Source organism: Seriola dumerili, unplaced genomic scaffold (genome assembly GCF_002260705.1).
Source record: "Seriola dumerili isolate Sdu_G_001 unplaced genomic scaffold, Sdu_1.0 BDQW01000052.1, whole genome shotgun sequence".
NCBI lineage: Eukaryota > Metazoa > Chordata > Actinopteri > Carangiformes > Carangidae > Seriola > Seriola dumerili.
Genome location: NW_019174307.1, coordinates 1,436,297 through 1,449,108, shown reverse-complemented (window position 1 = coordinate 1,449,108; position 12,812 = coordinate 1,436,297). Strand labels below are relative to the sequence as shown.

The window sequence follows — 12,812 nt, the reverse complement described above, 5'->3', positions numbered from 1 at the left end:
CGTTTGTCAGGATGATGTAAACACCCAGTTTTCGGGAGGATTGCCGCACCAAAACGAAACACAATCAAGCTCTGACTAACCCTAACTGTAATACATGTACTCTAAACCTTAACATAACCGGCTGTTTCGAATGACTTTTGCAGGAGAAGGACCAAGCCTGAGAAGTCAAAATAGGGAATCAAATACCCCAGTATTGATGCCTTGAAACCACGTCTACTTCCGCCGGGGTCAGACTACGACGTGCTGTCAGACCCTAGGATCTGCACACATCAACAAGGGAATAAACCATTTCTCTCCATAGCACCTCGTCTGTTTAAATACCTCCACTGCTCGCTACCACCTGTAAGTTTGCAACGCCGGGTGTTTTATTTAGCACGTTCAAGCATTTAAGATACTGTTACTTAACGTTTATGATTTACGCAATGATGCTGACCAACTTGGTTTACGAATAGTGGTGGATTGGGTCGGGCTATGTACTGGAAACGAAAACATCTCTATGGCTCGTTTAATGTTTACACATCTACTTAGCAGGGCATGCTAGACATTACGAAATGTATTGTACTCGTTTACATGAAGTCACTAAGACGTGTAGTCAATTTCCTCTCATGTACTTGTTTACGTAGTTATTTTAACAGTCCTGCTAATCGGCAAATCAGCAAATAGTCTGAGCCAGTGACTGTTATTTGTGTGTAACTTTTCTCAAATCATGTTTAAGGATTCTTTGCGGTTGTCTGTCAGAACTGTCGTTGCAGAGACTTACTTTGTACGAGTAAATGGTCTTGTTATCAGATATGTTATCAGACCATATGCATCTGTTACTCCATGTGTTAACTTAGAATCTCTATCGACTGAGATGAGCACCAGTATCCCAAATGTTGCTGATAACTTTATTTCACACTTGAATAGTCATTTGGCCTAGTGCTAAACCTCATGTGATTTTAGACATGAATTAAGAATAAACGAGGTAAGTTGTCTTTAAAATATCGTCTCATTCATACGTGTACCTTTACATATTTTTTAACTGTTATCAATTACCAAATACCAAAATGTAATGTGACATGGCATGCATCAGGCCCAGTTGGTTGGGAGTGTGGAAATTAAGTCATCATTTCCTTTGATGTCTGCAAATTAAGCTTTGTTCCTTTCCATTAATCCAGTCAAGCAGCTTAAAGTGTGCCACAGGGCAAAGTTCAAGAAGATTGCAAAAGAAGTTTTTCTTGTTATCACATTTAGTCTTGCAGGGAGAGCAAAGTGCTGCAGTGTTACTCTGGTGATATGATTTGCTACTTCAAATATAGGTATATTGCATAGAAAATTGTAAATGTTGCATGGTGATAGTTAAACTTCAAGGCATATTGTTATTGCAGATGCTATTTGTTTAGCATTTATTATGAGTATAACTGACATTTTGGGTGTTTCTAAAACTTCGTACAGGATTGTAGGATGCAGAGCTTATTTTAACAGTTAATGCCGGATCAATGGATATTACTACAAAACACTGATCTGACATTTTAATCCCTTGCAGTACTTACAAAAGGCCACAAATGATCATTAAGACAAACACCATAGAAAATCTAGATAAAGTTACAGAAGCATTAGTAAGCAAGTAGAATAGAAAGTTGAGTTTTTAATAACCTTAAAATGTTAAGTTCTTCCAGTAAATTATAAAGAGGATAAGAGTGACTATAAACGTTACACAAAAGTGAAACAGTATTTTGTGAATGTTATTTATTTTTCTGTCCACAGACCAGAATGAATGTGGGTGTGGCACACAGTGAGGTGAACCCAAACACTCGAGTGATGAACAGTCGAGGGATCTGGCTGACATATGCGCTTGGTGTTGGAATACTTCACATTGTGCTCTTGAGCATACCCTTCTTCAGTGTGCCAGTGGTGTGGACTCTAACTAATGTCATTCACAACTTTGTAAGTTACGTTCTCACCCTCAGAAGACAAACCAACAAAATTCAGATTATTGTCAAATCGCTCTGAAAACAATGATCTATTTCGACTAGCCAAAAGTTATATGAAGCTTCCAGTTGAATCTTGCCTGCATGCTTAGCCAAACAGGCTGGTGTCTGCTCCCCTCTCCCTTGCCTGTGCCTGTGTGTGCTTGTTTGAAATATGCTCTATTTTGGGGAGGCTGTCCTTGTGGCAGCCTGACACGTGACCTATTATTAAAACTTGTCCACTCCACATAAGGTCTGTAGACAAAACTGACCCTTCATTGTTACATGGCTGACCTCAAATAAAGAAACAAAGTCGATGTGTGTGACATCATTGAATAATGCGAGCTCGAAGCAGTTTACAAGGATTGTGTATCACAGCCAATATGGAAGGCTATTAACAGTAACAACTAAGGTCAACTATAGCCTATTGTTTTCCTCACAATACAACAGCAGTGTGCTGATTATGCCTTAGCCGTATGTCAGCATTTCAGTTTTATTACTTTTCCCTCTGTAATGCAGGTTTTCCATTTAAAGCTGAATTCCAGTGTTTTGACACAGAGGCAGGCGTGTAATTAGAAATGAGTGTCATTCCCAAGATAGCAAACTTGGTTTGCAATAAAAAGAGATCATCTTATTCAACTGTTTTTGTTTTGTTTTTTTTTTGGCACATGAGGACCTATGTGCCACAAGCACCAGGCAAGATCTACATTGTTTCTGTTGGGATTTCTCTCATCATGCCCTTTCTGCCTTAAATATTCTGCAGTTCAGACACTAAAACTCCTGCAGCAGCCCGACCCTGAGCTGGTGGTTTTTTAATCTCTAGTTTGTCAGAGAAAAGGAAAGTAACCACAGACTTTATTACAGCAGCTGGGACGCTTTAATGATTAAAATCCTACAGTATTTAAGATAAAGTGAATCAGTTGTGAAAAAATGTTGCGCAACAACATCAGTTTCATGAAGTTATACTGGTGAAAACAAAATGAAAATGGGTCACTGCATTTAATCAGCCTGCAAAGGTCTTGTTCATGACACACTGTAATTGCTGCACTGTTGACCTAAGCTTTTCTCTCTACAGGGAATGTATGTGTTTATGCATGCGGTGAAGGGCACACCTTTTGAGACCCCGGACCAAGGAAAAGCCAGACTTCTTACACATTGGGAACAGCTCGACTACGGCGTGCAGTTCACCTCATCTAGAAAGTTCTTCACCATCTCTCCAATCATTCTGTATGTATCGCATATCCTGTGATTCTGTCTTTACACTGATGGATACTTTAGACATCAATATAGGAGTGTAACATTTAAAGTGTTTATGAAAGCCTAGGTCTTTCACGCTGACTACCACTTGGATTTCATCCTCAGCTTTAAAAAACATTGATCATGACTACAGCATTAAATGTTTTGGAATAGTCATGAAAGCTGAAATCTATATAATCTCTGCACATGTACAAGCAAATGTCTTGCACACTTTGTTTTGTCTTGCTGCTTATTTCTCATATTAGAGATTTTGTGGTTTATTTTTGGATTAATCCCTCTATTTTTCTCCTCAGATACTTCCTGGCAAGTTTCTACACAAAGTATGACACGACACACTTTGTGATAAACACTGCCTCACTTTTGAGCGTCCTGATTCCCAAGCTGCCACAACTACACGGAGTGAGAATTTTCGGCATCAATAAGTATTAAGATATTGTAAATGCTGTGCCTCATAGCAACCGAAGTTAATTCCTATGTAGTCTGTACCGCCGATGTGTGTACTAAGTCGTACAGTTTGTGTAAACGTCACTGTCGTCGTTAGATTTATCAGGTTGCAGATGAAATGTTAAAAAAAAAACAGGAGTATGTTTGTAGATGACAGGATGCCATATGCATTACTAACTTATGTGAATATTTAATGATGTATTTTTGGCCTGCATAGACCTGGGCTGGCCCAGGCATCAGTGAGGCTTTTGGTTGAGTTTGTTTTTTTTTCTTTGCCCTCAGTTGACATGGTGTGAGTCTGTTTGTAGCCACAAAGATGTCCCAAATGTATTTTTCAAAGATGTTTACTTCCTAAGGGTAGGAGCCTGTGGCTCGTTTATTGGTACACTCTCATTTTGTAATGGGCGTCAAACTTGTTCATGCTAAGTGAAGAATGGAATCATACTCTTTATTTGCATGGTTTGTGAATCATTCCTCACTTGTAACTCAATCAAAACAGGGCAATGTTTTTTTTTTTCATTGTACAGTTCTTTTGTGTGAATGTTATGTCCTGTATGTAGAAACGAGACAAATTATTGTTGTCAGGTAAAGTGTTTAGTGAGGGAGGTCTACAGTGTCTTTGTGATAAGTTTCACATATGTAGCTGCTCTCTTCGGATTATGACTTTTTGCTATCATTAAAGCAGCTAGTTCTGCTTTGTTTGGCCATAGCTCACAGTACTCATGATATTTCTTGTTCTTAATCTTATTAAAATCTTTGTGCCCTCCAAATGTTCCATGTCTTTGTTGTGCATTGCATGGTTTCCAATGTCAAGTGATTGAAGGAAGCTCTCAGATTGAGGGATTTACATGAATGTTTTTCACAACTTGCATTTGATGCGAGCTGTTTTCATAAACAGTAGAATTCTCAGCTGTGACAATCTGAGTCTTATCAGGACAACCATTAACTCCCACCCAACCTGGTTTGTTGACTACAGTAAAATATATGCATGTTGGAATAAGAAGGAAGAAGCTTGGAAGCAATCATCAAAATTGTTAACACTTATCTGAAAAATGTCTTGTATACGACATAGAATACAAACCCGACATGCTTTGCCAGTTGGTGGATACTGATCCCATATATAAAAAAAACAAGGACACACAATGTCACTTTTTGTTAGTCAACTGCAGTTTCATCACCTGCATTTCAAGCCCCTCTATGAACAAAGAAAATTATAACTTTTCTGATTTCAATGTTGTTAAACTTTAGAAAATCTTAACACTTACATAGAATTTTATTTCTGTTTCAGATTCTGATTTAAAAATAAATGAACGAGTTGTAACAGCTTAATAAGCTGCTTTGCATTAATAAATTAATAAACAAAACTTGACTCTGCAGCAGCTGTTATTATAATTCACTACATCATCATCATCATCATAATATTTACTGTGCAAGTGAAGTCAAGCTTCATTGTCACCGACTTTGTCTTTGCTTCAACAAGTCTAAGTCACAGTCAACCATCCCCATCCAATGGGAAGTCAGCCCCATGGTGGGAAACTTGTTACTGGTTTTCAACTACACACACACACATTTCAATACAACAGTCACCATATGAATAAAAACTTTATTTAAAATAACTGCTTTCATAAAACAGTGGTTTTGACTATAAGATGTGGTTGTCCAGCTTGTTAAGACCCTCACACTGCTTGCTCAAGACTCCTTTGTAAACCTCAAAGCGATGGTTCAAATCTTTCTGTGAGTGGATTTTGAACTTTGTCCCTAATGCCCCGTCAGCAGAGGCGGTCCCATAGAACACACGGCCAATCCGAGAGTGGACCAGTGCCATGGCACACATAACACAAGGCTCTCGGGTCACATAAAGGTCATAGCCAGTGCATATGTACGGCTGAGAGCTCCCCTCTGCGTCAGGCACGTTTTGAAAAGTATCTGAGGTTGGCGAAGTGAATCGGCAAGCAGGGTATCTGTCAAAGGAATAACATCCGCCGCCCTGGCTCCGAGCCACAAGGTCGACGCAGACCGTGACTGCGTGATGAAGGGGATGGTCGCCTCGGCAGTCGTGGCCCACTGCAATGATCGTCTGCGTAGCTGGGTTGACCACTACAGCCCCAACTGCCTCCATCCCCATCTCCTTCCCAGCTCTGGCAGCAGCGATTGCAGACATCATGTACATGTGCATTGCAGCTTTCTGAGGTGGACTGAAGAGCTCTCCTCTCAGCGCGACCGTCACCTGTTTGTCCTCATGGAAGGAAGTGGGCCACTGTTTGCTCGCCAGCTCGAATTGAGGTCGGGTCAAGGGGGGACGTGCAGGGACCTTAACCACAAAAGGCTCACCTAATCCATCACGTCCAACTCCATCTGAGGGCAGCAGGGAGTCGATGCTGACCGCCTTCCTGTCTGGTGCGTCACTAACAAGGCACACGAGGACTTCCAGAGGATGAGGGCTGTCCTTCTCCTTGCATGCCCGCACCCGCTTGATGTGTTGAAGGCCATCCAACGGGTAGAGGCCGTTCAGCTCCCTGACCAGTCGAGAGGTCTCCTTCTTGTTGACAATGGGTGCAGCAAACGCCTCTACCAGCTCGACATCTTGTGACTGCTCATCTGACAGTACAGGATAAGCAACCCAGGAGTCTGTGTCAAACTCTGACCCTTTCCAGCGTTTCATCTGTGGCTCCATTGTTCTGGCGTCCTCCTGTGAAATATGATTTCACACCAAAGTCAAACACAGTGAGTGCATTTGCAGGGAAGAGCACATGATGACAAAGCCTACCCCAAAATGTGGGACACAAACTAAGCCTGATCTCTCTAATACAACAGCTTCAGTCCGCAACCTCTGAATTGTGGCTTTGCATATTTCTGTATTTTAACAGTCAGGTTGACCGACTTTGTGGTCTCATCACTCACAGTATGAACAAGCCACTTGTAACTTCAGAGATAACAGTGAATTTGTAATAAATAATCTCTCTGTTTAATAGGTGGCATATGTAATATGCTACTGCTATCTGATGCATTTCTGCAGGGCTTTGAGTGAAACCTGTTCTTCATCTGTAGCATAAAGAACACCAAAATACTGTCACATTAACTACTTGTATTACATGAACAAAAACAAACACAGAGTGACACAGTTACTTTGCAAGGTAGATATTTATAGCAGAGCCCAGCTGGCTCTGACAGTTTGAGGCAGAAACCGATATTACATATCAGAGTTTAAACAAAAAAGTATGATTACAATCTAGTAAGATAAACAGTTTTGATAAGTAACCCTTACAGGATAAATTAAGTGCTTTCATAAGGCTGATGGATTCTTAAGAGACAGATTTAGCAGAGGCTGAGATATCCTGACATCTACTCCCCAGTATGGGTCAAGCTCCGAAAACACTGGATCCTACATTTCCCATAATGCAACTTCTGTCACTTACTTTCTCAGACATGACTAAGTGAATACATTACACAACTGCTTCCATAGGCTGTCTGGTACACCACCTGACTAGTAAGATGAATTTCATGTGTAAATGTGTGGTGCGTTTCCCTTCAAATTTGGTCATTAAAGAGTTGTGATGAAGAATGTGATGATGAATGATATGTATTGAGTAAAAATAAACTTGTCACTATTCTCTGGTGGACAAACTAGGAATGACACCGTTTCTAAATGAACCTCATTCATATCTTTGGCCTTTGTGTGCTGCAGTTTCATGTTATTTATTAGTAAACACATATGCTGATACCAATATATCTGTGCAAAGCTAACATCAGCTGATAATATTAGCCATTCTGATGGATTGGTTGAGCTCTTTTGTTAAGTAAATCCATAAAGTAAACAATACACAACCAATATTATTATGTCATATCTATTTTATGTATGTAATGCTGTACATGTCCTGCTGTATTAAGTATTTCATTAATCAAAAAAAACTCATTCTGGTTCTGACAATCATTTAACTGAAAACTAAGGAAGAAAAAAGCTACCACATCTTCAGAGGTACAGTGAGATCACCTGAGGCAGCTCAGGCCTTTCACAAAGCTAGAAGTGATCCATTGTAGACATGTGCAATATAATTCAATTCAATAATTCATAAAGCAGCCTAGATTACACACCCATTGACATTATGTATGTAAATGTTGTACTGCAACAAACTATCAGGTCATCATTCAGTCTTTCCTCATTTCCTTCCCAGTATAAACTTTGTCTTCATGACTTTGGGCACGTGTCGTATAGTCAGTGACACTCTTGTGTCTCGGGTCAGTGTGTCTCCTGGCAGGGCCCCGGCAGCCGACAGGTTCACCACCCTGTCTGTCAGCGTGTCCTGAGCGCACGCCTGGATGCCATGAAGGAGGCGCTGGTACATGTCATCCTGCAGGATCAGAAGACTGCGCGGCTTCACCAGCAGGGAGAACAGGTAACGGTTCTCCTCCGTCTGCGGAGCATCGCCCTCCAGGCTGCTGACAGGTGTGTAGAAGTCAAGGAGGGTGTGAGAGCCCAGACTGATGGTGGTGACTGTAGGGTGGTACAGAGGGCCGTCTTCGTGGGGCATAATCCCTTCTCCTTGTTTATACTCATTCACCAACACATGATTGGCTGTTTTCCCACTGAACGCACCCAGAGAGGAAATTTTCTCACAGTATGTCTGCAGCCAGTCAGGAATCTTCTCTGCCAGCATGCCTTTGGGATGTGGTAACCCTCCCCAGTTCTGAAGCCTTCGGCCTGACAGCTGAGTCCACTTAGTTTTTGGAGACTTGTACACCTGCTGTAGAAGGTAGGACTCCTCATCCTCTGATATGAAATCTGGGATGTAATGCACTGTTGGTAGGGCATCATGTACGACAAACTGCTTCATTTCCTCCAAAATACAAGTTGGGTGTTCCATGTCTCCTTTAGAAAAGTCAAGATAATACTAATGTTAAAACGTAGGTCAAAAACGGCTAATGCTGGCTAAGCTCCCTGGTGGTGGCTAACAAGAGAATAAAGTGTACCACAGCCTTGTCTGTTAACGACTACAAGAAAAACTGAAAATCTTAGGGAAATGTCTAAGACATGTACCAAAACGTACAGGTCTGGTTCAAGTTATCTAATAATGAAATCTGAGCAAGCAACAGGACAGCCCTCAAATTACCATGTGATCCAGTGCATTTCCGTGTATGTTGATAGCATTAGCATATTTTTGCTTCCTCAAATTTTTTACATTCACTCTGCTAAAGTAAATTACACAGAAACCGTCACCAGATTGTATGGTTCATTACAAGTTCACTGACATCTATGAAATAAACACTGTTTTGTTCTTCTGCGGTTAAAAATCCAAGCTGCGACGGAAATCCCCCGATACAATCACTGACAAATGGACATCGTGCCTTCAATATTGTGGTACATAAGAACTTTCTAGTGTTAAAACGATTATTTTTAAACTAAAGTTAATTTGGTCGGAAACATTACCTCAGAGGAGGCTTTTAAACAGCTTTTTTAGTGGTTATTCTTGCTGGTAATCCCTCAAGTCATCGCTGCATGATGATGCCGTGTCATTAAAGAGCAATGTCAGTATGTTTGGTGTTTTTATTTCAGTTATACCAGACCTTACATTAATATCTTGACTCTACGTACACCACATATACAATTATATATTATATAGACCACTTTGTTATTGAGTTATTATACTGTTTTATGGGAAGAACGACATTTCTGGTGCCCGTGAAGGCAGCACAGCCCACGAAAAAGGCAAATTCTCAAATTCTGAAACACCGCCATCTTTGTAATGTCCCCGGCACAGCGCAGCACAATACAGAAACCTAAACACGGATATCATCACGAAATGAAACTTTACCTTTATTCAGATCGATACTTTGAAGGAAATCGCGCTTGGTGAAAGAGTCTATCTTCTCGACTCCATGCTTATTCTGTTGAGCACCCAACTAAAGTGTCCCCCCCCCCACAAGAAAATATCTGATTTTTTTTGGACCCATGCGATATTTTCTAAATGATTTTTCAAAATCATTAGATTTTTAAAAAGCATAAGTTCGACATTTATAACGTTAAATCATTGTCCCATCTTTATGTTTGTGACTTTTGGCTAGCTATCTGTACTTAAACTAAGGTCACAAACTTGCCGCTGCACGGAATTATTTACATGTGACACAGCCAGACGTCGCTGGAGCAGGAAAGAGCAACAAGAAAAGCCTGTGCTTCGTATGTTTTTAGTTCCTGCTCTGTTGCTGTGAAACCAAATGAGACAATGCTGGAATATTCTACTTTATTTATTTGATTTTATTCTATTAGTTTAACATTCAATGTGAACGGAGGTGAGGTCACCCTGAGTTATTCGACTACACAGGGTTAATGACCATGTTCCCTTCAAAAGTTAAAAACCTGCAGAGGCTGCTACAGTTAAGACACACATTTTGCTGCTCTCCTTCATATGGAAAAGCCTCCTGCTCCAGACTGGTACTGGGCATTGAGACAAGCTGTGATGACACTGGAGCTGCTGTGTTGGATGAGAAAGGTGCAATACTGGGAGAGTCTCTACACTCACAGAAAGAAGTACATCTGAGGTGGGTGTCAGAGCTGCATTCACTTATCAGGGTCACTATTTAGGGATTTGTTTTAATATACGTGCAATATCCCCTCTCAAATACTGTAGGACTGGTGGCATCATCCCCACAGTGGCACAACAACTCCACAGTGAAAACATAGAGCGTGTGGTCCAGGAGGCTTTGGAGAGAAGCGGTGTGGACCCAAGTCAGCTCTCGGCAGTGGCCACCACGGTGAAGCCGGGCTTGGCCCTGAGCTTGAGCATCGGTCTTACGTTCAGTCAGAGGTTTGTGAGACAGCACAACAAGCCGTTCATCCCCATCCACCACATGGAAGCCCACGCCCTGACCGCCAGGATGCTTCACCCCATCGCCTTCCCCTTCCTGGTCCTGCTCATCTCTGGTGGTCACTCACTTCTTGCTGTGGCCCGAGGAGTCGATGACTTTCTGCTTCTGGGTCACTCTCTGGATGAATCTCCAGGGGACATACTGGATAAAGTAACACCTTCACACTAACATTGAGCTGATGTTGGTGGCCATGCTGCTCAATTTGTTATAATCAAGACAAACAAATACTGTTTTTGTGTGGATTCACAGGTGGCAAGACGTTTGTCCCTCACAAAACACCCACAGTGCTCCACACTAAGCGGAGGACAAGCTATAGAGCTTCTGGCAAAGAGCGGTGACAGGATGAGGTTCCGTTTCACGACGCCTATGGGACAAACTCACGACTGTTGCTTTTCTTTCGCTGGACTACGGAATCAAGTTACAATGATGATAAAGAAAAAAGAGGCAGAGGAAGGTATGAGGTATCCTGAATGACCTAATCCATGTAACCTGTGAATTTCAACATGAATGTATTTTTTTCCAGTATTTAAATTAACTCTGTGAAAAGTTTACTTCCACTTCCAGATTGTTCCAGGAAATAAAAGATGACAAATGGATAGTATAATATATTTTTTAACAATGACATTTTGACTCGTCAGACACAGGTGTAATTAATAACATTAATTGCTGCATTGATCAAGTCGTTAATGTTATTACTAACACCTGTGCTTTCCCTACCATGACAAGTCAAAAGGTTTATGAATCTGAGAAATAAGAAAAGCTACAGCGATGAAAAAAAAATACAAAATGAAAAGAGGTTTGTCGGGTTCATGTGAGTAAAAACTGGCAGTTTGCAGTTTAATTTGCATTTTTCTTTTGCTCAGCAGAAACATATCAGAAGAACGTGCATTTCAAGCTCTTGATAATGTTATTTCAGTAAAATTGTACTTAGCTCCTTTTGTTACTAGTTTGCCTGGTTGTAACTTTTGCTTCCTCCCTCTGTAGGTATAGAACAGGGGACATTACTGTCATGTGTGAATGACATTGCGGCTGCCACACAGCACACTGTAGCCACTCATCTTGCAAAGCGCACACATCGCGCCATCTTGTTCTGTCAGGCAAACGGCCTGCTGCCAGCAAGCAGTCCCACCTTGGTGAGTGCATTACTTCACTTTGTACTTCAGTTCATGCATGAAAATAAGTTTGTTGCAGCACTCGCATTGACCTCGCAGAGCAATATGACAACAGCATTGACCACCAGCATCATAATCATTGGGTACTTGCTCTTGATAAATATGATAATAGATCTAATTTTAACTTCCTTAATTAGAGGGTTGATGAAAGAATGTATGCTCGGTTTGTGGTCGTAGATCTTATCTCACTTCTGATCTTTTCATCCTGTGTGTACAAGGACTGAAAGACCCTAAAAAGGACTCTAGATTGCTCATACTTTAGTGGTTGTGGATAAAAGCCTCAACAGTGTACTGGATATGTACAGTAGATCTAAATAACAACTTACTAAACAATAAGGCTGGTGATTATTCTATATTTCTCTTATTGTCAACAATAATTCTATTATTACTCGATCAAATGTTAATTAACTTGCAGCTGTAACTAGTCCTCAACAAATGCACCATTTCCTCCTGTTTGAATAATATTTCAAAACAGTTTTCAGCTGTTTTAGGAAATTACTGAGCCTTTTTTATAAAAAATGAAATTTCTATTTGAGACCCTTTTTTTAAGGATTTATGTATTCAAGGAAAACAAGAACATTGTGTTTTGTTGACAATATGATAGACATATTGATGAAATATAATGATAGAATAAGAGCAGCTTTATCCGTCAAATCAAAGAACATTGTGCATACACTGAGATTTGAAGCTTCCATCAGTAACTCTGTTTTTCTAGGTGCTGTCAGGAGGAGTTGCGAGCAACCAGTACATCCGAAAGGCTTTGACCGTTATCACTGAGACGACAGGGCTACACCTCCTCTGTCCTCCAGCCAAATTCTGCACTGACAACGGAGTGATGATTGCATGGTGTGTGTACTGCCACGATCATTAGTGGATGCTTTATCACAGGGGCCATACTTTATCAGATTTTGTGACCTGGATCATTTCTTTTTTTAACCAGGAACGGAGTTGAGCGCCTGAGAGAAGGGAAAGGGATACTGCCTCCAAATGTAGACGTCTTCTATGAGCCAAAGTAAGTCGCCGAACACTGAAGAGGATTGCATGTTGAATTTAAGCAAAAACTCGATTGTGACACCAAACCAAATTATTCTGGGCCAATTTATCTGTACTGCTGATTAAATGAACACTG

General features: G+C 40.8%; 4 protein-coding genes across 4 annotated transcripts in view; 2 read left to right on the top strand and 2 right to left on the bottom strand.

Moving 5' to 3' along the window:
- Positions 1–72: 72 nt before the first annotated feature.
- ormdl1 (ORMDL sphingolipid biosynthesis regulator 1) lies at positions 73–4,618 on the top strand. The gene is made up of 4 exons (XM_022740500.1): positions 73–342; positions 1,747–1,926; positions 3,025–3,176; positions 3,500–4,618. Exons 2-4 carry the CDS (start codon positions 1,753–1,755, stop codon positions 3,633–3,635), a joined length of 462 nt encoding a protein of 153 aa, XP_022596221.1. The 5' UTR covers positions 73–342; positions 1,747–1,752; the 3' UTR covers positions 3,636–4,618.
- A 611-nt stretch (positions 4,619–5,229) lies between these two features.
- Positions 5,230–9,539, bottom strand: adat3 (adenosine deaminase, tRNA specific 3). The gene is made up of 2 exons (XM_022740499.1): positions 9,461–9,539; positions 5,230–6,339 (listed from the first exon to the last, which is right to left on the bottom strand). The coding sequence occupies exon 2, from the start codon at positions 6,322–6,324 to the stop codon at positions 5,293–5,295; it is 1,032 nt and encodes a 343-aa protein (XP_022596220.1). The 5' UTR covers positions 6,325–6,339; positions 9,461–9,539; the 3' UTR covers positions 5,230–5,292.
- On the bottom strand, positions 6,633–9,548 carry alkbh6 (alkB homolog 6; the record flags this gene model as incomplete). The annotated part of the gene is made up of 2 exons (XM_022741281.1): positions 6,633–8,517; positions 9,461–9,548. Coding segments are annotated over 2 exons (798 nt in total), but the record flags the coding sequence as incomplete, so codon positions are not given.
- Positions 9,549–9,781: 233 nt separating this feature from the next.
- Positions 9,782–12,812, top strand: part of osgepl1 (O-sialoglycoprotein endopeptidase like 1) — a 4,242-nt gene continuing 1,211 nt past the window's right edge. Inside the window, exons 1-6 of the mRNA XM_022740962.1 lie at positions 9,782–10,184; positions 10,274–10,661; positions 10,761–10,965; positions 11,496–11,644; positions 12,399–12,529; positions 12,624–12,695. Of these exons, the coding sequence (XP_022596683.1) occupies positions 9,973–10,184; positions 10,274–10,661; positions 10,761–10,965; positions 11,496–11,644; positions 12,399–12,529; positions 12,624–12,695 (1,157 nt within the window). The 5' untranslated portion in view covers positions 9,782–9,972. The remainder of the gene's footprint in view (positions 10,185–10,273; positions 10,662–10,760; positions 10,966–11,495; positions 11,645–12,398; positions 12,530–12,623; positions 12,696–12,812) is intronic.

What these genes read in the sequence shown, in the direction of transcription:
- adat3 (XM_022740499.1), bottom strand. Translation starts at nt 6,324, where the DNA reads ATGGAGCCACAGATGAAACGCTGGAAAGGGTCAGAGTTTGACACAGAC.
- ormdl1 (XM_022740500.1), top strand. Translation starts at nt 1,753, where the DNA reads ATGAATGTGGGTGTGGCACACAGTGAGGTGAACCCAAACACTCGAGTG. An exon ending in CTAATGTCATTCACAACTTT is followed by an intron (nt 1,927 to 3,024) that starts GTAAGTTACGTT and finishes TTCTCTCTACAG; the next exon opens with GGAATGTATGTGTTTATGCA. An exon ending in ACCATCTCTCCAATCATTCT is followed by an intron (nt 3,177 to 3,499) that starts GTATGTATCGCA and finishes TTTTCTCCTCAG; the next exon opens with ATACTTCCTGGCAAGTTTCT.